This window comes from Scyliorhinus torazame, chromosome 2 (genome assembly GCF_047496885.1).
Source record: "Scyliorhinus torazame isolate Kashiwa2021f chromosome 2, sScyTor2.1, whole genome shotgun sequence".
Taxonomy (NCBI): Eukaryota; Metazoa; Chordata; class Chondrichthyes; order Carcharhiniformes; family Scyliorhinidae; genus Scyliorhinus; species Scyliorhinus torazame.
Genome location: NC_092708.1, coordinates 330388748 through 330411788, shown reverse-complemented (window position 1 = coordinate 330411788; position 23041 = coordinate 330388748). Strand labels below are relative to the sequence as shown.

Genomic DNA, 23041 nt, shown 5'->3' with positions numbered 1-23041 from the left:
CTTGTGTTGACACGTGGGTTGTTGTTTGGGGGTTGGTGGGAGGATGGGATTGTTGGTGTTGATAAGGGGATTTACATTGTATTTGTTACCGTTGTTTGTTTGTTGGTGGGTGTAAATTTAGAAGAAAAATGTGAAAAAGAATAAAAATATATTTTTTTAAAACTCAGACTTGCTTGAAAATTCCAATTTCAAATGATTCTTTTGATTGCTTATTGACAAAGTGGGAATGAGATGTCCACCATCATCACAAAGAAAGGCTGGTTGGAGTTGGCAAAGTGAGAAGCAGAAGCATCACACCAAAGACCTAGGTCCAGTGCTATGAAAGGTTGATTTGCTTCACCGCATCAGGAAAGGAAAATAAATGCAGCTCCTTCTTTCCCCATCTCTTACATGGCACCTGCCCAAAGTCCCACTCCACCTCCTTCCAGAATTCAGGCCAATCACCATCATTTCAAATAACTATCTTATGCACATTCCTGACACACACATCCTACTTGTCTTCACTGCTTCCACTTATAACATGATCTGCCATTATTTACTGAACTTGCACCTCTTCTCATCACGCATTGATCTACTTACACTCACTTCACACTTAAGATAAAAGCAAATTACTGCGGATGCTGGAATCTGAAACCAAAAAGAAAATCCTGGAAAATCTCAGGTCTGGCAGCAACTGTAGGGAGAGAAAAGAGCTAACGTTTCAAGTCCAGATGACCCTTTGTCAAAGCTCTCCCTACAGATGCTGCCAGAACTGCTGGGATTTTCCAACATTTTCTTTTCACACTTAGATATTCCTATACTCCTAGCACCTCACTTATATCTCCCTCAACCTATGTACTACATGCAGAGGCCCTGGATATGTATATACCTTCTCAATAGCCTCACATAACTAAAAAGCAAGCATGAGAATTATGACTGATGATGGTCAGGCTGACATTTTGACTAACCCAGGAGGATGCGAAAGCACTAGAAATCAGTGGTGCACCCAGTGCAATGAGCACTGGAGATGGAAAGGTTGGTGGAGTTCTCGGAGTAGGATGACTAGATATCATTTATACCATTTCATATACCACCAGCAATTGCTGACATCAAAGCCTCCAAAAACATGACCAAGCCTCTCAAATGTAAAGTAAGTCATTACCATCTTAACTATTGTTATTTTTTCCTTTGCTCCAACTCAACAGTAAGAACAGTCTTAACAAGTTCCTGCAATAGACATCTCAAAAGGACAGAGAAACCACAGTCAAGTGCTACACCCTTCTTAAGTTTCAGCACAGAGATTGGCACCCTTCGATGGGATAACAAATTTAGTACGAATTACACTTGGTGAAACATATACTGGTGGCAAGGTGACCAGAAGGTGGCTCATCGCAGTTAGCCATCCTCTTCTGGCTCTGATTGAGTTGCAGACCTTCCAAATTTGACCAAAGAAAAATGGTCAAGACATATCAGAGATTGTGAGATTTATTGGCAGACCTGCTAATCATGGAGCGCTGCATCTTAAAAGTACAGGGGAGAATAATTCCAGCATTTTACCTCGCATGGCGTTTCTACTGTGCAATTTACCCTGGACTGTAGCCACCTCCAGGAATACTGCAACCACGCAGGTCTTCATCATAAGAGCCATGACACCACACTTTGCAGCGTTGATAGATCAGATGGTTGCCAGACGTCTTCAACGTCTGCTACCGCTGGCTGAGACTGATGCAACCAAATTGATAAACTGGTAAACTGCACCTTTCAATGGTCCTGAAATCTATTCATTCTCAGGTCAGTGGGAGCTACAGTGGAGCTTCAGGATAAGCAAGCACTCTTCTATCTCATGATCTTAGTATGCTTGTCTTTATTTCCAAAATTATCTGCAAACTGTGGCTCTAATTATTTTATGCAAAAAGTAGATTTCAGAAATATTCAAGATGTATTATCTATTACCTTCAAATTGAAAGAAATTTGAATGGAAAGTTAATTTAGGAATTTTGATATTATGGTCTATAATTGGTGGAACCTGAAGCATCAGACGTGTACAAAACTTTGAATTTTAAATCTCAGGTTAAAGTATACATTTATTCTAATAGTCCTATTATTTAACTTTACTTGTGGAAAGTTACCATCCTAAATTTGTAAAGATCAGGAGGTCATTCTTAATTATTCTTATACCTACCAATACTGAAATTCTTCCACCTCTTCTCTGCAATATACAGGTTTAAATCCCTCACTTCTGCGCGTGCATTAAATTAAATCCCAAAGAACTTTGAAGTCTTTATTACAATGGCTGCAATGTCTACAGTACAGGCAGCATACATCAGTGCACTCTCATACATAATTTATGGCCCAGTAATATACTTATAGTTCAATAGAGGAATGGTATCCAATGTGTTCATACTATCAAAGGGATTAAGGATGATTTGATCACAGTTTTTGAGATATTAAAGGAAAATTGTAGATGTCTATCTCTTGGTCTTTCTGGGTGGGAAGTGTAGGCCTGCGGGAAGAGAAATTAAGACACTTCAACACAGTGTAGTAGAGATTTAGAATGCTCTCTACAAATGGCAACGGATGCTAGATTAATTATTAATTTTAAATCTGAAATTGTTGAATTTTTGTTAAACAAATGTACTAGGGGATATAGGGCAAAGGGCTATGGAGTTTGCAGAGCAGCCAGTTGCATTGAATTGTGAAATGGGCTCAAAAGGCGAAATGGCCCACTCCCCTCCTATTTATAACGTGGTTAAGCAAGCTTTGCAAGTAAAAATTAAATGGCCACACTGATTTTCTTTCAAAAAAAGGCAAATAGTTTTGTTCATAAGGGCAAGGAAGGAGAGGAAAAGAAAAGCTTTAAAAATAAGCTTGCATTCGTATATGTAACTCTTCATGCTAATACAAGTAGCAACACAGTAATTATCCAAAAATGCATGTGTATATTTTTATTTAACAGACATCCAATTTCTCAGTAAAAACAGCAATTACAAATATCTAATGTACATGTTAATGTTTCAGGCTTTATATTATTGCTTAAAAAGAATAAAATGTGCTTTGTTAATGAATAATACAAAATAGATTAGTTTTAACATGTTTAACATAACTGCAAAAGTTTTTTTCCTGGGACTTACAAGTCGATATTACTGCTACTAATATACTGCATTTTTCTAATGCTTTTAACTAAAAATAGCAATTCTATAGAATACTGCTCGAAAATAATTCTGACCTCTTTTAATAGCTCTTAAGACGTTTACAAACTGAACTAGACATCTGCCATCCAAATCAGCATTCATAATTCTAATCAGTTGCTTGGTACAACCCAAAATTTCACAAATTGTATGATATTCACTTAAATAAATAAATAACGCTTGTAATAACTTAGATCAACTGTCCCAATTAGAATTCAGCTTGTGCTAACTATCCAACCATCAGAAATTATGGCTTTTTATAAACGTAAAAAGTGACTTAATTTGAAATAAAATATGCATCTCAAAGCGTAAATTATAAACGCTGCAATCCTTTTAAAATTAGGAATGAACCTTTAAACTTTCACAATTTTCAATCTTTAGCCAGCGTTGTCTTCTGTGCCCAGATTCACAGTACTGTTGCGATTACACAGAACAAAGTGGAACATTTTCATGTCAAGTCCACAGAGAATCTAGCAAGGAAACAATTCAATACCATTATAGCATGCATAAACATTTTATCCAATGAATTTAAAGATTATAACTAAGAACTTTGTGCTTGTAAGACAATAATGCAAGTACATTGTCATAGTGATAATTCCCTTTCTAATATTTTCTTCAACTGCCATGGAGACTGAAAGGGTTCCATTTATGTGGCAATTCTGAAATGCAAGAGGTCCATTTAGACAACGCAAGAATTGATCTCTACTTGGCACAGCTAAGGAAGACATTTTATAGATCCTCTCTGAATCACATTTTTAGATACATAACAAAATATTTCAAAACTACCTGTTCAAGTAAAAATTATAAACAGGAAACTTTTGAAACTGTAAAAAAATCTAATTGGTATTAAAATATATATGTATGAAAATATGTACCATTTTAGTTTTAACCACAAGTAGAAGAACAAACGCAATGAAAGCACTGCGTGCAAAAGGCATTATCCGAACAATATTCTGAAAAAGGAAAACTGGACAGAAAACTTTACAAGAGAGATATAACTGAAAATAAAAACAAGGTGGATATGTATTGTACAAATATCTTCAAGAGAATGAAAAAGCTCTTAAGTTTAGGACCCAACAATAATTTCCATGATGTGATCAAGCTCATTTAAGTCTGTTTTGCAGTTTTGGGTAGAATTTATGGGTGTTGGCAAACCGTTTAGTAATTCAAATATGACTGGTGTCGTTTTTGGACTAGTCATCAACCCAGACATCACTGAGTCAAGCTCATGCCAAGAAGTGTCAATATCAGCAAACAGATCATCTATTGTCATATCTGTGAGAGAACTGGAGTAATTTGCAATCTCAAAACTCCCGAATACTTGATCCAAGGGCTTTGGACACTGCTTCAGATCCACTTGCTGCTCCTCAGATTCCAACATATTCAGATCATTTTCAAAATGTGCTTGGACCAGATCTTGGTCTGATGTTATAGTACTGGTGTCTTTAGCAGAAGCAGCAGCTGAAGAACTAGTAATATTCTCACAAGATAAGCAGTTTACCTTGCTTTTAGTAAGAGTGCTTGTATTACTGGTGGAGGCGGTGGAACTTTCTACATGTAGCTCTTTGGTTGGCGTACATAAGAAATCTGTGGCAATTAGACTATCTGAGGAAGTGTGACCTATGTACAGATCGCTTCCTGTGAAAGCCGCCTGTCCCTGCCAGCTGCAGTCTTGTATCATTTCCTCCTGAATCTGTCGCACGGTGTTGGCTATAAGCACTGAGCGACAAAGGTTTGGTTCCACCACCATCTTGCAGAGCTGAAGTTTGAATAATGAGATATTTAGAAGTGACTGGCGTTGCAAGTTATATGGCAAACTAAGATTGCTACCAACAGAATCAAGGCAGGCATCCACAACTTGTTCTTCAGGAAATTTACGCTTTGTGCCTTTTCCCAACATGTTGACCTACAAAACAAAGTAATCACAATGAAAGACTCATTCTTCAAATTCAAAACATTAAAATAGTTTGGAACTAACCACGTCAGAAAAACTAACTACACTGCCATATATTTTGTTCAATACGAGACTAGATTTTGCATGTGTTAATTCATATTCAGGCTATGTTGCACTTTTTTTGTTCCAACCATTAATACCAAAGCAAGCAGATTTTGTTTGTAGCATAAATAGTCTTCATTCCACCAATTAATTTTTACCTCATCTGTTTCATTCCTCCTTCCAGACTTGTTAAAATAAACCATCGTTACAGGAAAGAAAGAGAACTGTTAATTGAGGTTAGATGGAGGATTGGTTAGCAAATAGGAAGCAGAGAGTAGGGATAAATGGGTCTTTTTCAGGCTGCCAAGATCTGGTGAGTGGGGTGCCACCAGGATAAGGAAACAGTAATAAGGAAATAGAAATAGTTGGCGCCTCAACTATTTACAATTTTTTTTTAAATCAACGACAGGACCAAATGTATGGTTGCCAAATTTTCAGAGGACACAAAGACAGTAGAAAAATTAATGATGAAGATGAAATAAGGAGGCCTCAAAGGGACATAGAACAGTTAAGTGAGTAATCAAAGATTTGGCAGATGGAGTATAATGTGGAAAAATGAAAACTTTTTCACTTTGGCATGAAGAATAGAAAAGCTGTATATTATTTGAATGTGGAGAGACCAGAATTGAGGTATAGAGGAATCTGGTTGTCCTGGTACATGAATCAGGAAAAGTTAGTATGCAGGTACAGCAAACGATTAGGAAGACAAACAGAATGTTGTTATTTATTGCAAGGGGAATATACAAGTAGGGATGTTTTGCTACAGTTGTACAGAGCATTGGTGAGACCACATCTAGAATACTATGTACAGTTTTGGTCTCCTTATTTAAGACATTTTATGTGTGTGAGCAGTTCAGGGAAGGTTCACTTGGCTGATACCCGAGTGTGTGTTGGGGGGGGGGGGGGGGGTAACGAAGCGATCTTACTAAAACATGCAAGAGACCCTTGGGTGGCTTGACAGGGTGGATGCTGACAGTGGGGGAGACTAGAACTAGGGGACACTGTTTTAAAATAAGGGGTCTCCCATTTAAGATGGAGATAAGAATAATATTTTTTTTCTCAATCATGAATCTTTGGAACTCTTCCCAGGAAGCGGTGGAGGTCAATGAATATTTTTCAGACAGCAGTATATAGATTCCTGACCAACAAGGGTGTCAAATCGGGAGTAGGTGGAATGTGGAGTTGAGGCCACAATCAGATCAGCCATGATCTTATTGAATGGCAGGCTTGAGGGGCCAAGTGGCCTAAACTTGCTGCTCCTAATTATTATGTTAGTATGTAGGTGGGATTTCCGAGAAGAAAGGATGCTCATCTAATATGGGATGATCAAAGATAGCAAAAGTATTTAACAAGTGCTTTGCATTGGCCTCTACAAAGGGAATATCGAAGAAGAGATGAATCCTGAAATGGTTGGGAGTGAGATTAACAACATTATGACTGATAAGAGGAAAAATTTAGATAAATTAGTTCAGTCGATTACTACAACTTTTTTTGTGACTATACATTTAAGTTACAACATGAAAACAGACAGTTAGTTGAAATACTCTGTGCCCCTTCATACAAGCAAACAGTTGTAACTACGTTTACTTCCATTGTTCCCAAATTCCTCAGCCCCTTTCTTTCATCCACCTATCCAATCTAATCTTCAATATTGACGTAGTTTCAGTCTCAACCACTAACCCAGGAAGTGAATTCTCACCTAACTACATAACCTTATTGTGGATCCTGCAACTACTAGAAATAGTCTGCTTCTATCCCATGAATTTAAACGCTTGAGTTATGTTGCCTCTTAGGCTGTGTGCTACTGAGTACAAACTACTGGTTTTTGTAAGCCATAATGCATAACCTTATACTGAATTTCAGCTGCCACTCAATCTATTCCTCTTCTTACCAATATCATATTGCAGTTTCCTTTGCCATTTTGGAAACTTGAATATTACTGCTCTTTTGGTATCTCAAGCAAATATGACTACCACTTCCTTTAGGTCTACATCCAAATCATCAATATACACAATTCATAGAAGTGACTTCGGAACTGAAACTTGAGGGACATTATTATCCACTTTGAAAAAAGTGCCCGTAATTCCTCTTTTGCAACCTCCCCTCCAGAACTGAATCACAATAGAGCCCAAAAATCTAAATTCCAGACTTCTATGGTTTCCACCCCCAAAACCAAGATTGGATGAAACAAAAGGGGTTGGTGGGATTTGGGAGTAGGGTAATAAAATGAGCTTACTAGCTTGTATGGAGGCTGCACACTGACAGATTAATTAAAGCAAATCCCTCTCTTTCTCTTTGGCCCTGTCACCAACTCCACCTGGATCACTTCCCACAGTCCCTTCCCCCGACTCCTCTCAAATCCTTGCCCTTTCCAGCTTACTCTCAGACACCATCGATAATCCCTTCTTTGCACTATGTCTTCCTTGTCCCCTCTGCCAACGCACTTCCCTACTTCAGCATACCACTCCTCTCCCAGACCCTGCTCCCCATACTCTCAGTTCCCTTTCCCCACACAATCATCCCCCCCCACCCCCAAGTTACTTCATAGCGCCCACCCTCAAGTTCCACACCCCTCAAAGGTGTGACTACCCCCCCCAACCTCCCCCAGTCCTCATTCCCTCCCCAATCCAGCCCCCCCCCCCCCCAAGACACCTTCCCCACTGCCCCTCCTAAACCGGTTTCCTTCCCTCATTTCAGCATCCTACCCCCCACATGGACCCTTTTCCTAACCCCCTCAGTGCTCTGCCCCTCGACCCCCGTCAACCTACCCTCAGTCGCTGCCCCCCTTACACCAGGCTCCCCCTTTCACAGTGCCCTTCTTCACCGCTCATCTCCTCCCAGCACTTCTTGTTCGCGCCCCCACCCGGATCCTCTCCTCCCGGCTCGCCCTCCCAGCCCGGTTCCTTTCTCCCACCCATCCCCTCTTAAACGCCTCCCCTCTCACGTATCCCCTCATCTCCCCTGCCCCAGCTTCTCAACTCTCTCTGGCCCCACCCTTCTCTGAACCACTCCCCCAGCCCCCCCCCCCCCCCCCCGACCTCTCCACCCCACACCTCCCCTCTCTCGAAGCCCCCCCCACAACCCAGGTCTCTCGCTCCCCCCCACACCCCGTCCCTTCCCATCGTTCATCCCCTCTCTCGGGTCCCACACCCAAAGCTAGTCTCCCCCACTCCTCCCTCACCCGGTGCCCCTTCCTCTCTTCCGGGCACCGCAACCAGCTCTTCACTCTCCCTCCCACGGTCCCCCCACCTGATCTCTTTCCCCTCTCCCGTTGCCTTTCCCCTTCCCCCATCTTGTGATCCACACCCATTGTCCCCTCCCCTAACAGTTGTCCTCCTCCGCCGCCGCCCACCCCCTCATCCTCCACCGTCGTCCAGCCTCTCGCTCACCCACCCTCATCCATGCCCTTCGCTCACCCTCCTCGCCCACCCCTCACCCATCCTCCTCGCGCACCCCTCACCCATCCTCCTCCTCGCCCACCCCCCTCCTCGCCCACCCCTCCTCCTCGCCCACCCCCCTCCTCGCCCACCCCTCCTCCTTGCCCACCCCCCTCCTCGCCCACCCCCCACCCCTCCTCCTCGCCCACCCCCCACCCCTCCTCCTCGCCCACCCCCCACCCCTCCTCCTCGCCCACCCCCCCCTCCTCGCCCACCCCCCACCCCTCCTCCTCGCCCACCCCCCATCCCTCCTCCTCGCCCACCCCCCACCCCTCCTCCTCGCCCACCCCTCACCCCTCCTCCTCGCCCACCCCTCACCCCTCCTCCTCGCCCACCCCTCACCCCTCCTCCTCGCCCACCCCTCACCCTCGCCCATCCCTCACCCTCGCCCATCCCTCACCCTCGCCCATCCCTCACCCTCGCCCATCCCTCACCCATCCTTCTCACCCACCCCTCAACCATCGTCCTCCCCACCCCATCCACCTCTCACCCACCATCCTCGCCCACCCTCCTCACCCATCGTCCTCACCCACCGTCCTCGCCCACCGTCCTCGTCCACCCTCTCCCCAATCCCTCTCTGACCCAAGGTACACCCCTCTCCCCTGACTACTTCCCTAGTCCCCTCCTCTTCACTGCGTCAGCCCCCTCTCAAAGTTCTCAATTAATTTATAATGGAATAAACACGACTGTAAGATAGAACTGTCAACCAGTTTTACTCAAGTTTGTAAAACATAACAATCAGCAGTGAGGGGAGACCCAAGCCCCCATTCTGTGGGGCTCTACACCATCTGGGTGTCGGTTGCCGCTTTAAGAGCCTGACCCCCCCCCCCCCCCCGGACTCGGTGTGTGACGCCACCATTGGTCCCCGGGGCAGCTACGTGAGGCCGGGCCTAGGCGGACAGGCTTCAGAATCACCGAGCCAGCGGGATTCCAACTCAGCGGGAGGCAGGAAAGACGCTCAAACCAGCGGCAGGGGGGAGACCGCTAACTGCTTAAAGAGGCGTTGCACTTCCTCTCCCCAAACTGCCGGACGAAAGTGAAAAGAACCCTTGCCCAGCGGCAGCGCCGCCATTTTAGGTGCGCTAACTCATTCCTACCCGAATAGACCGCCCAAACTTCAGCGGCGCCTGGCCAAAATAAAAACAACAAACATCCCACCGCTTTACTCACCTGCATTAAACAATACATTAAACTGCGGGCATAAAGGGAATGCGGAGGGGACGCAAGGAGGGCAGGGTCTCCACTCAGTGAATTGCGCGCACGGACACAATCGCAGCCGTGGCGGCAGGAAGCGCTGCCTTATGATTGACAGCTGGCAAGTGCGGTTGCTATGGTTTCACCGGCCGGCAGGTGTGATTGGCAGGCGCGTTGCGCGCTGGCCCCACCCTTTCGGACCCGCCCCTCCTTTCGCCCCGTCCCGTTGGCGACGTCGGCGGGGAATGTGGGCGGCTCTCCCAGTGAGGGGATTGTCCCATGATGTCGTCCTTTGAGGCGGGTACATGCTTGGTTCCTAAGTGCAATACCACTAGAATAATTGGTTCCTAACAAACTAAAAATGTCTCACGTGAAGTGCGAAAACGATATAACAGTTATAATTATCTGAATATAGACTGGCGGCACAGTAACACAGTGGTTAGCACTGTTGCTATACAGAGCCATGGTTCCATTCCCGAGAATCTGCACGGCTTTCATAGAACATACAGTACAGAAGGAGGCCATTCGGCCCATCGCGTCTGCACTGACCCACTTATCAATCCTATCCCAATAACCCCTAACCTTTTTGGTCACTAAGGGCAATTTATCATGGCCAATCCACCTAACCTGCACGTCTTTGGACTGTGGGAGGAAACCGGAGCACCCAGAGGAAACCCACGCAGACACGGGGAGAACGTGCAGACTCTGCACAGACAGTGAGCCAGCAGGGAATCAAACCTGGGACCCTGGTGCTGTGAAGCCACAGTGCTAATCACTTGTGCTACCGTGCCGCCCTTTCCTCCGGGGGCTCCGGTTTCCACCCGCAGTCCAATGATGTACAGGTTAGGTGGATTGGCCATGCTAAATTGTCCCTTAGTATCCAAAAGGTTATGTGGTGTTACAGGGTTAGGGCGGGTGGCTTGGGCCTAGGTAGGGTGCTCCTTTGGAGGGTTGGTGCAGACTCGATGGGCTAAATGGCCTCCTGCACTCCAGGGATTCTATGATTTTATTACACAGCTGCTAGACTGGGACTGCAGCAGGTGGTGAGGGAACCAACTAGAGGGAAAAAACATACTTGACCTCGTCCTCACCAATCTACCTGTCACAGATATATCTGTCCATGAGCATATTTGTTGGAGACAAAGTCACATTGAGGATACACTCTATTGTGCCATGTGACAGGACAATCGTGCTAAATAGGAAAGATTTTGAACCGATCTAGCAACCCAAAACTGGGCATTAATGACGCACTATGGGCCATCAGCAACAGAATAGTACTCAACGACAATCCGTAACCTCATGGCCTGTGGGGCATATCCCCTACTTTACCGTTACCATCAAGCCAAGGGATCAAACCTCGTTCAATAAAGAGTGCAGGAGGGCATGCCAGGAGTAGCATCAAGCATACCTAAAAATGAGTTCTCAACATGGTGAAGCTACAACACAGGTCTATTTGCAGGCCAAACAGCAAAAGCAGCATGTGATCGAGCTAAGCGATCCCACATTGAATCATATCTGAGCTCTGCAGTCCTGACACATCCAGTCATGAATGGTGGTGGACAATTAAACGCCAAACTGGAGGAGGAGGTGCCACAAATATCCCCATGCTCAATGATGGGGGAACCCAGCATATCAGTGCAAAAGACAAGACTGAAGTATTCACAACAATCTTCAGCCAGAAGTGCGGCCTCCTCCTGAGGTCCCCAGTATCACAGATGACAGTCTGCACCCAATTCGATTCATGCCACATGATATCATGAAATGGCTGAAGATACCCGATACAACATTCCAGCAATAGGACTGAAGACATGTCTTCCAGAATTAGCCGCACCCCTAGCCAAACTGTTCCAGTGCAGTTACAGCACTGGCATCAAGCCGACAATGTGGAAAATTACCCAGGTACGTCCTGGACACAAAAATCCAATTCAGCTAATTTGTGCCCCAGCAAGCTACTCTTCATCATCAGTAAAGTGAGGGAAGGTGTTGTTGGCAGTGCTATCAAGCGGCACTTATTCACCAATGACCTGCTTATATGATGCGTAATTTGGATTCCGCCAGGGTCATTCAGCTCTTGACCTCATTACAGCCTTAGTTCAAACATGGACAAAAGAACAGAATTCCACAGGTGAGGCGAGAGTGTCTGCCCTTGACATAATTTGAACGAGTATGGCATCAAGGAGCCCTAGCAAAACTGGAGTCAATGAAAATCGGGAGAAAATTCTCCACTGGTTGGAGTCATACCTCGCACAAAGGAGGATAGTTGTGGCTGTTGGAGGTCAGTCATTTCAGTCCCAGGACATTAGGTGAAATGACCAAAAGCATAGGTTTTAAAGTGTGACTTAAAGAAGGAAAGTGAAGTAGAGAGGTAAAGAGGTGAAGGGAGGGAATTTCAGAACTTGGGGCCTAGGCAATTAAAAGCAGGGCCACCAACGGTGGAACAATTATTATTGGGAATACTCAAGAGGCCAGAATTGGAGGAGCACAGGTAACTCAGTGCAGGAGGAGATCACAGAGATTTGGAAGGGCAAAGCCATGGAGGAATTTGAAAACAAGGAAGAGAGTTTTAAAGTCACGATGTTGTTCGACCGAGAACCAATGTAGATTAACCTGTACAGGGGTGATAGGGGAACGGGACTTGCTGCAAGTTAAGATACAGGCAGCAGAGTTTTGGATGACCGCATGTTTATGGAGAGTAGGACATAGGAGTCAGGCCAGGAGTGCATTGGAACAGTCGAGTCTAGAGGTAATAAAGGCATGAATTAGGATGTTAGCCATATGAGCTGAGATGGGCAAAATCAATTGATGTTAAAGAGACGGAAGTAGGCCGTCTTATTGATGTTATGTGTATGAGACTGGAAGCTCATCCCGGGATCAAATGTGACACTAAGGGCGGGATTCTTGTAGCGCACAAAGACTCCGAGAGACGAATAGAGTGAAGTCGATGAGGCTTTATTAAGCGTGACTGTTTCCCCCGCAGTTCAGTAGTAGACTACCTGCGGGGGAGGGCTCCAGGTACTAATAGTCCGCCTTCAGGGCGGAGCTAGAGGTCAACGTCCAACCAGGACCCGGGATCTGTCAGCCAATGACATCATGGCTTCACAGTCCCACATGACCCCTAATGCATACTACCACATTCACCCCTTGTTAAAAATGAACCCGGCGGGGTGATGCTTCGCATGGTGGTAAGGGTTTACAAGGCTGGTCCTGGGAGAAAAACTTTCAATATAACAGTATGTACAAGGTTTTTTTTTGTTTCAACTATTTACAGTAATCGTCAGGAAAAGACAAAATGTTCTCGTTAAAGTCCACATTGTACTGTTAGATCGACGCCACGAGTCGGTCGGGCGGTCTGGTCGTCCGTGTCGATCGCCTCGGCCCCGGTGGTGGTGGTGCTTGTTCTGGTGTTGTCCTCTCCGGGAGCCTTACGGTTTCAGCTTGGGCTTTATTCCTGGTCGGGCCTGGGAGGAGGACTGATCCTCCTGGGAAGGGGGCGGTCGCGGGGTGCGGCGGTGGCAGGAAGGGGTGGGGTTGGGTGATTGGTGTCGGGGTAGTGTGTGTGTTGCCGGCGGGCGCCAGATCTCGCAGAGAGACCGTGTCCTGTCGGCCGTCGGGGTACTCCACGTAGGCGTACTGCGGGTTCGCGTGAAGGAGGTGAACCCTTTCGACCAACGGGTCCGACTTGTGCGCCCGCACGTGCTTTCGGAGCAGGATGGGTCCTGGGGCCGCCAGCCAGGTCGGCAGCGACGTTCCAGAGGAGGACTTCCTGGGGAAGACAAGGAGGCGCTCATGAGGCGTTTGATTAGTGCCTGTACACAGTAGTGACCGGATGGAGTGGAGGGCGTCCGGAAGGACCTCCTGCCACCGGGAAACTGGGAGGTCCCTGGACCGTAGGGCCAGTAGGACGGTCTTCCAGACCGTGCCGTTCTCCCTCTCTACTTGCCCGTTCCCCCGGGGGTTGTAGCTGGTCGTCCTGCTCGAGGCTATCCCGTTGCTGAGCAGGAACTGGCGCAGCTCGTCACTCATGAAAGAGGACCCCCTGTCGCTGTGGACGTATGCGGGGCAACCGAACAGTGTGAATATGGTGTTCAGGGCTTTAATGACTGTGGCCGCGGTCATGTCAGAACAGGGGATGGCGAATGGGAAGCGGGAGTACTCGTCCACCACATTAAGGAAGTATATGTTGCGGTCGGTGGAGGGGAGGGGTCCTTTGAAATCCAGACTAAGGCGTTCAAAGAGGCGGGAGGCCTTAATCAGGTGCGCACCATCCGGCCTGAAAAAATGCGGTTTGCACTCTGCGCAGATGTGGCAGTTCCTTGTGACTGTACGGACCTCCTCTAAGGAGTATGGGAGGTTGCGGGACTTGATAAAGTGGAAAAACCGAGTGACCCCCGGGTGGCAGAGGTCCTCGTGGAGGGTTTGGAGACGGTTAATTTGTGCGTTGGCACATGTGCCGCGGGATAGGGCATCGGACGGCTCGTTCAGCTTTCCGGGACGATACAAGATCTCGTAGTTGAAGGTGGAGAGCTCGATCCTCCACCTTAAGATCTTGTCGTTTTTGATTTTGCCCCGCTGTGCATTATCGAACATGAAGGCTACCGACCGTTGGTCGGTGAGGAGAGTGAATCTCCTGCCGGCCAGGTAATGCCTCCAATGTCGCACAGCTTCCACTATGGCTTGGGCTTCCTTTTCCACTGAGGAGTGGCGGATTTCTGAAGCGTGGAGGGTTCGGGAGAAAAAGGCCACGGGTCTGCCCGCTTGGTTAAGGGTGGCCGCTAGAGCTACGTCGGAGGCATCGCTCTCGACCTGGAAGGGGAGGGACTCGTCGATGGCGCGCATCGTGGCCTTTGCGATATCCGCTTTGATGCGGCTGAAGGCCTGGCAAGCCTCTGTCGACAGAGGGAAGGTCGTGGTCTGTATTAGAGGGCGGGCCTTGTCTGCGTACAGTCACGCTTAATAAATTGTAGCGCACAAATACTCCGAGAGACGAATAGAGTGAAGTCGATGAGGCTTTATTAAGCGTGACTGTTTCCCCCGCAGTTCAGTAGTAGACTACCTGCGGGGGAGGGCTCCAGGTACTTATACTCCGCCCTGAAGGCTAGAGGTCAACGTCCAACCAGGACCCGGGATCTGTCAGCCAATGACATCATGCCTTCACAGTCCCACATGACCCCTAATGCATACTACCACAATTCTTTGGCCACACCCACCCAATGACTGGAAATTCCAGCCCGAGGTCATTGGCCCGCATCCCGTTCGTGGCGATCTTGTGGCGGGCGCAGCCGAACAATCCAGTCCTAAGGTGAACAAACAGGCTTAATCTCAGACTGTTTCCAGAGAATGGGTTGGAGTCGATAGGAATCAAAGTTTGCAGTGGAATTCAAAAACAATGGCTGAAATTCTCCCTACATTTAGTTGGAGGAACCCAATAATTTTTTCTCCAATTAAGGGGCAATTTAGCGGGGCCAATCAACCTAACCTGCACATCTTTGGGTTGTGGGGGTGAAACCCACGCAGACATGGAGAGAATTAGAGGAAATTTCTGCTCATCCAATATTGGATGTTGAAAAAAACGGTCCAATAATTTAGCAATAGTGGAGAAGTTGAGAGAAGTGATGGTGAGCTGTCATCAGTGTACATGTGAAAACTAATGCTGTGCCATTGAATATACCGCCAAGGAGCAGCAAGTAGATGAGAAATAGGAGGTGGTGATATGTGTCACAAAGCATGCTGATGTTATCTGCGATAGAATCCCAACATGGAACACAGGTTCATGGGGGTGGATAGTTTTGATTTGTTTTGGTGTGAAGAGACAAGCAAAACCCCAGAGAGAATAAATAGCCCAGTCGTCATGTAACAATTATTAAAGACTATTGATTAAAGTAAAGAAAAGTCAAATACACAAACACAGGACTATTCTACTTTCATGCAATTAAGATGTATGAATTACTAAACACACAGTTTCTATAGAGCGTACTCCTTGTTACAAAATATATCTACGTTGCCTGAACTCTGTAAGACTTCCACTGTTCCCCAGACAACATCTAAATTTAATAACCAGCTATTGTTACCGCACAATAGAGGGATGGTACTAAAATCTGGGGACTGTCTTTTTTCAACTCCAGCGAAGATTTTTAAAACTGTTATTACGAAGGTTTTCGGCACTGCTTTAGCTCTAAGACTTAGAAGCTTGTTTGCTGTAAATTTGGCCTTCAGGCTTGGTGGCTGGAAACTGGCCTGTCTGCTTTCTGAGACTGCTGGATGGGAATTGCCTCTCTTGCTTCTCAGGATCTAGGCAATTATACCTTTGTTGTTCTTTGATTATACATTCTGTGTATTCGGCGGTCATTCCCCTTCAACTTCCTTGACTATATATTAACATATGTATATCTCAGGGACCTTTCCAATCGTCTACAATCTGTTTCTCCATAAGCTATTCACACTTGATTATTAACTAAACTGCTATTCTAAATCCCACCTGCTTCTCCAGCCTTTAATTTCATATATTTTTTAAATATTGTATTCAGGCATTTTCAGAAAAACAAATCAAAGCAGAAGGAAAATTGTATATTATAAATAACCAACACCCACTCCCCTCCCCCACTCCCACCATCACCCCCTTCTCCCATCCTGTCTCCCCCATTTTAATTTTACCCCCCTTATCCCCCCCTTCCCTCCCCCCTTGCTGACTCTTCAGTCCTTAAAGAAGTCAATGAACGGCTTCCACCTCTGAGCAAACCCATCAACCGACCCCCTCAGGACAAACTTGACCTTCTCCAGCCTCAGGAAATCCACCAGGTCACTCACCCACACCCCCGCTTTCGGCGGCTCCGAGCCCCTCCATCCAAGTAAGATCCGTCTCCGGGCTATCAGGGAGGTAAAGGTGAAGACATCAGACACTCTCACCCCCTAGACTCCCGGGTCTTCCGACACCCTGAATATCGCTCCCTCTGGACTCGGGGCCCCTTTACCCCTAACACCTCAGACAGTACATCCGCAAACCCCTGCCAAAACCTCTTTAGCTTCAGACATGCCCAAAACATGTGGACATGATTCGCAGGCCTCCCCGCGCACCACCCACACCTATCCCCGACCCACTCAAAAAACTTACTCATGTGCTCTATGAATTACCTTAAACTGAATCAGGCTTAGCCTCGCACACTACGAGGATGCATTCACCCTCTGCCCACGTACCAGGCTCCACCTCCCCTCCCAGCTTCTCCTCCCACTTACGCTTTATGTCCCAGGGCCCCCTCCTGATAGATACATCAGCTCCTTGTAGACCTCGGACACCTTCCCCTCCCCTATCTCCTCCTTCGACTGCACCTTGTCCTGCAACCCCAGGGGCGGCAGCCGAGGAAAGGACGGCACCTCTCTCCTCTCGAAATCCCGGACCTGCAGGTACCTAAAACAGTCACTCCCTGGGCAACTCCTACTCTTCCTCCAGGTCCTCCAACATCGCAAATCTGACCACTATAAACACCGAATCGCTCAGTCTCTGCCTGCCATCACCCCCGGACCTTGCATCCAGTGTAAGTGTAAACCTATGGTTGTCACAAATCGGTGCCCACACCAAGGCACCCTCCAGTCCCAAATGCTGCCTCTACTGCCCCACACCATCAAGGCAAACACCATCACTGGGCTCATAGATTGTCTGGCCGGTGAGAATGGTAGAGGAGCTGTTAACAACACCTTTTAAGCCCGTTCCCCTACAAGAAGCCGCCTCCATCCGCCCCCACACCGACCCCTCCCCACTACCCATTTCCTAAACATGGCGCTGTCCGCTGTCCAGTAGTAGTTTATTATATTTGGTAGTGCCAGCATCCCCCCACTCCAAAAAAGCCCTCATGACCCATGGGGTCTTCGCCACCCACACAAACCCAGAAATCAACGCACTGACCTTTTTAAAGAACGCCTTCGGGACAAATGGGCGGCACAGTAGCACGGTGGTTAGCACTGTTACTTCACCGCGCCAGGGTCCCAGGTTCAATTCCCGGCTTGGGTCACTGTCTGTGCAGAGTCTGCATGTTCTCCCCATGTCTGCATGGGTTTCCTCCCACAAGTCCCGAACGATGTATACCCGAACAGACTAGGGGCTTTTCACAGTAACTTAATTGCAGTGTTAATGTAAGCCTACTTGTGACAATAAAAATTATTTAAAAAAGATTGGGTGGCTCTGAAACACGAACAGAAACCTTAGCAGCACCGTCATTATTACTGTCTGCACTTCTTCTGTCAGCGGCAATGGTAGCACATACCACCTCTTAAAGTCCCCCTTCAACTGCTGCACCAACTGGGTCAAATTGTGCAACTGTGCCCAGCCTCGCGTCACCTGAATGCCCAGGTATCTAAAACTCGCCCCCACTACCCTTAAGCGGCAGCTCTCCATAATCTCCTCTCCTGCCCTCGAGCCTCAATCGGGAACACCTCGCGCTTTCCCATGTTCAACTTATACCCAGAGGCGGCACTCCCATCCCCACCCAAGAAACACTCCAGCAGCCCAGTGGTGATAGCCACCCTTCAGACTTGGAACCAACTACGGCAGCAATTCAGACTGACCAAAATGTCCAACAAAGCCCCCATCTGCAATAGCCACAGGTTCACGCCAGCACTCATCGACGCCACCTTCAAAAGGTGGCGACAAGACGGGGGAACATTGACAGTCAGGGACCTATACACTGACGGTAGGGTCACAACACTGGATGAACTGACGGAGAGATTCCAGCTAGCTAAAGGCAACAAACTCAGATACCTGCAGCTTTAAAAGTTCCTGCAGAAGGAGACAAGAAAATACCTGCGACCACCCCGACATACATTATTAGAAGAGCTACTGGACGCAGCCATCCTAGGCAGAGGGAACTGTAGTGACATGTACGAATAACTGTTAGAGAGGGCCGACACCGAACTGGACGTGACAAGGAGGAAATGGGAGGAAGACTTGGGGTTCAAAATAGAGTGGGGTTTCTGGAGCGAAGCACTGCACAGGGTCAACTCCACCTCTACATGCGCGATGCTCACCTTAACGCAGCTAAAAGTAGATAAATGTGAAAGGTGCCAAGGAGGCCCGGCCAACCATGCCCACATGTTCTGGTCTTGCCCCAGACTTGCTGGGTATTGGACAGCCTTCTTCGAGGCATTGTCCAAAATGGTGGGGATGAAGGTGGAGCCTTGCCCAAAGGTGGCAATCTTCAGAGTATTAGACCAGCCAGATCTCTTCATGGGGAGGAGGACAGACACCCTTGGCTTTGTCTCCCTGATCGCCCGCCGTAGAATCCTGTTCGGCTGGCGGTCAGCAGCACCACCCAAAGCTGCAGATTGGCTGTCCGACCTATCGGAATTTCTCCAAATGGAGAAAATCAAATTTGCCATCCATGGGTCGGAAGACAGCTTCCACAAAAGATGGGAGCCATTCACCCGACTGTTCTGGATCTTTTTGTGGTCAACACATAAATAAATAAGTAGCCAAGAGCCAGGGAGAAATAGCCAGGACACGATAGAAAGAGGAAAGCGAGGGAGGACCCGGGGGCAAGGTGAGGTAGCAAAACCCTGCAAGAAAGAATGGGGGGCAGAAGTGAAGAAGGGGGATTGGGGGAGGGGGGACAAAAAAGGGGAGCCAGAAGGGGGAAAAGGTGAGAACGAAAACGAGGAGGGGGGGAGAACACAAGGGAAGACAACAGTAGCAGCAACCACAGCACGGCGAGAGAACACAAATAAAAACGGGAAGGAGAAACGAGCAATGGTTGATGCCGAGGCAACTGCCCAAAAGAATGTAAAAAACATTATGGGGTACCACCCAGGGGCCCCCTCCAATCTAGTTAGATGATCTGTAAAAAGAGCGAATAGAAGAAAGGGGAGGAAAGACCGCCCCCCCCCCCCCCCCCCCCCGTCCTGTTACATTTTCTAGATCCTATGTGTTTTGAGTTGCAATGTATATATCTGTATTTATAACTTGTACAAAACCCAATAAAAAACATTTTTTTTAAACCCCAGAGACCCAACCAAAATCCTCCAAAATTCCCATAATGCCCCCAATACCACCCAATGGGTGTGAAATGTATAACAGCGAGACCCTCTGCTCGGCGTCCGCCAGCACAATCCCTCTCCGGTTCCTCAACGTCCTAAGCGCCATTGCCAGCGGCTCTATTGCGAAGGCAAAGAACATAGAACATACAGTGCAGAAGGAGGCCATTCAGCCCATCGCGTCTGCACCGACCCACTTAAGCCCTCGCTTCTACCGTATCCCCGTAACCCAGTAACCCCTCCTAACCTTTTTGGACACTAAGGGAAATTTAGCATGGCCAATCCACCTAACCTGCACATCTTTGGACTGTGGGAGGAAACCGGAGCACCCGGAGGAAACCCACGCAGACATGGGAGAACGTGCAGACTCCGCACAGTCAGTGACCCAGCGGGGAATCGAACCTGCGACCCTGGCGCTGTGAAGCCATAGTGCTATCCACTTGTGCTACCGTGCTGCCCTTTGAGCAGTGGGGAGAGCAGGCACCCCTGCCTTGTCCCCCGATGCAGCCCAAATATCCCAAACTCACTTGGTTTGTCCGCATACCTGCGACCGGTGTCTTGTACAGCAGCTGGACCCAGTCCACAAACCCCTGCCCGAACCCGAACCGCCCCAGCACCTCCCACAGGTTTTCCCAATCCACTCGGTCATACCATCGTTCCTACCACCTCCTGCCCCTCCAAAGGCATCATAATTACATTGAGTAGCCTCCTCACATTCGCTGACAGCTGCCTCCCTTTCACGAAACCCGTTTGGTCCTCGCCCATCACCCCCAGGACGCAGTCCTCCATTCGCAAGGCCAACACCTTCACCAACAACTTGGTGTCTACGTTCAATAACGATATCGGGCGGTACGGCCCTCACTGATCTGGATCCTTGTCCTTTTTAAAGCCTGTGATAGTGTAGGAGGGAGTTCCCCTCTCTCCCTACCTCATTGTATGCCCTCACCAGCCGTGGCCTCAGGTCCCCCCAAAACTTTTTATAAAACTCAACTGGAAACCAATCCCTGCCTGCATCACGGCCTTCCTGCCTGCACCACCCCCATAGTCCCCATCACCTCCCTCAGCCCAATTGGGGCCTCCAATCCCTGTACGAACTCTTCGTCCACCCTGGAAAACTCCAGCCCATCCAGAAACTGTCGCATTCCCTCCCCCCCGGCCAGGGGCTACGACTCATATAATCTCCTATAAAACACCCCAAACACACTGTTCACCCCCTCCGGGTCCAACACCACCCTTCTCATCTCATCCTTTACTCTACCAATCACCCTCGCCGCCTCTTGCTTCTTCACCTGGTGGGCCAGCATCCTGCTCGCCTTCTCACCATATTCACATACTGCCCCTCTGGTCCACCACCTTCCCCGTCGACACTAATTCGATCTCTGCCAGGAGCCTCTGCCTCTCCTTTAAGAGCCCTGCCTCGGGGATCTCCGAATACCTTCTATCGACCCTCAGGATCTCATCTACCTGTCTTGGCATCTCTGCCTGTTCTGCCTTCTCCCTAGGCGCCCAAAATGAGAAAAGCTCTCCCCTGACCACCGCCTTGAGCGCCTCCCACAGTGTGGCGGCCATGACCTCTCCCGTATCATTTAGCTCTACGTATCCCCGGATGGCTGCCTTCACCCGCTCGCACACCACCTCACCCGCCAGCAATCCCACATCCAGCCCCCCCCCCCCCACCGCCTCCTGGTCCACTCGTAAATCCACCCAGCGCAGTGCATGGTCGGAAACTACAATTGCCGAATACTTGGAGCCAACCAACCCCGCCAGCAACGCCTTATCCAACACAAAATAGTCGATCGGAGAGAATACCCAATGCACATGGGAGAAGTATGAGAATTCCTTTGCCCTCGGCCTCACAAACCTCCATGGGTCCATTCCCCCACGTGCTTCATAAACCCCTTCAGCTCCGTCGCCACTGGCGACTCCTTTATCGACCTCGGGCTCGACCGGTCCAAACTCGGTTCCATAACCATATTAAAATCCCCCCACCCCCCCCGATCAACCGGTCCGAGTCCAGGCCAAGGATCTTCCCCAGCACCTTCCTCATGAAATCAACTTCCCAGTTTGGGGCATAAACGGTTACCAGGACCATCCCCTCCAGCGTTCCACACACCATTACGAACCTCCCCACTGAATCTGCTACAATGTTCCCCACTTCGAACGCCACCCTGTTATTCACCAGCACCGTCACCCCCCCTCGTCTTCATATCCAGTCCAGAATGGCACATCTGCCCCACCATCCTTTCTTCAACCTTGTCTGGTCCCCTATTTTAAGTGCATTTCCTGCAAAAAGTCCATGTCCGCCTTCAGACTCCTCAGGTGAGTAAACACAGGTAACCGTTTGACCGGCCCATTCAGCCCACTCACGTTCCACGTGACCAGCCTGGTCTGGGGGTTCCCTGCCTCCCTCCCCTGTCGATCAAGCACATCCCTTTTTGGGCTAGCCTCCGGCCCGTGTCACACAACCCCTCAGGCCCACCCTCGGATGTCCATCATCATCAATCCTTTTCCAACTGCGCCACATCAACCACACCCTTGTCAGCAACTCTCCCCCCTCTCCCCCCTCCCCCTCACTCCCAAACAAAACATCAACACCCTCCCCTGCGCCTACCTCCTGACATCCCCCCAGTGCAATCCCGTTAAATAGCCCGCCCAGCTAGCATGGTGGCCCCCTACCCAAGGCCTCCAACCTCCCTACCCCCCCCGATTTCCCTCCCCCATCCACACTCCCCCAAAAAGCAGCAAAAGGTGCATTCACCGTTGATGTTCTCCCCTGAAGTGCCAGCCCTCCAAAAACAAAACAACACTTCAAAAGGAAAAGTTTTCAGAGAACAAACAAAGAAACATTCGCACAAACTCCTCCAAAGTTCAATGTCCTCACTCTCCTGCCAGTTCATTGTCCCTCATGAACTCCACCTCCTCTTCTGGCATGCCAAAATAATACTTACGCTTCTGGAAAGTCAACCAGAGGTGGGCAGGGTGTGGTACCCCAAACTTCACCCCCTTCTTAAAGTGGGCAGCCTTGATCTGGTTAAACCCAGCCCTCCTCTTCGCCAGTTCTGCACCCAAGTCCTGATACATACACAGCTCGTTCCTTTCTCAAGTGCACTTCCTCGTTTGCCTCGCCCATCCAGAAAGCGGTACAACCGCACCACCATCGCCCTTGACGGCTTGTCCACTTGCAGCCTCCTCATCAGCCCCCTGTGCGCTTGGTCAACCTCCAGGGGACG

The 23041-nt window shown here is 48.4% G+C and overlaps 1 protein-coding gene across 2 annotated transcripts; it reads right to left on the bottom strand.

Moving 5' to 3' along the window:
* Positions 1-2897: 2897 nt before the first annotated feature.
* cdca4 (cell division cycle associated 4) lies at positions 2898-9925 on the bottom strand. Of its 2 annotated transcripts, XR_011938103.1 has the most exons (3): positions 9771-9925; positions 3747-5073; positions 2898-3637 (listed from the first exon to the last, which is right to left on the bottom strand). XR_011938103.1 is itself a non-coding variant. In XM_072489814.1 (2 exons), exons 1-2 carry the CDS (start codon positions 9786-9788, stop codon positions 4234-4236), a joined length of 858 nt encoding a protein of 285 aa, XP_072345915.1. In that variant the 5' UTR covers positions 9789-9925; the 3' UTR covers positions 2898-4233. The 2 variants fall into 2 exon arrangements, 1 of the variants encoding a protein (XP_072345915.1); XM_072489814.1 differs by having other exon boundaries at positions 2898-5073.
* Between the last annotated feature and the right edge of the window lie 13116 nt (positions 9926-23041).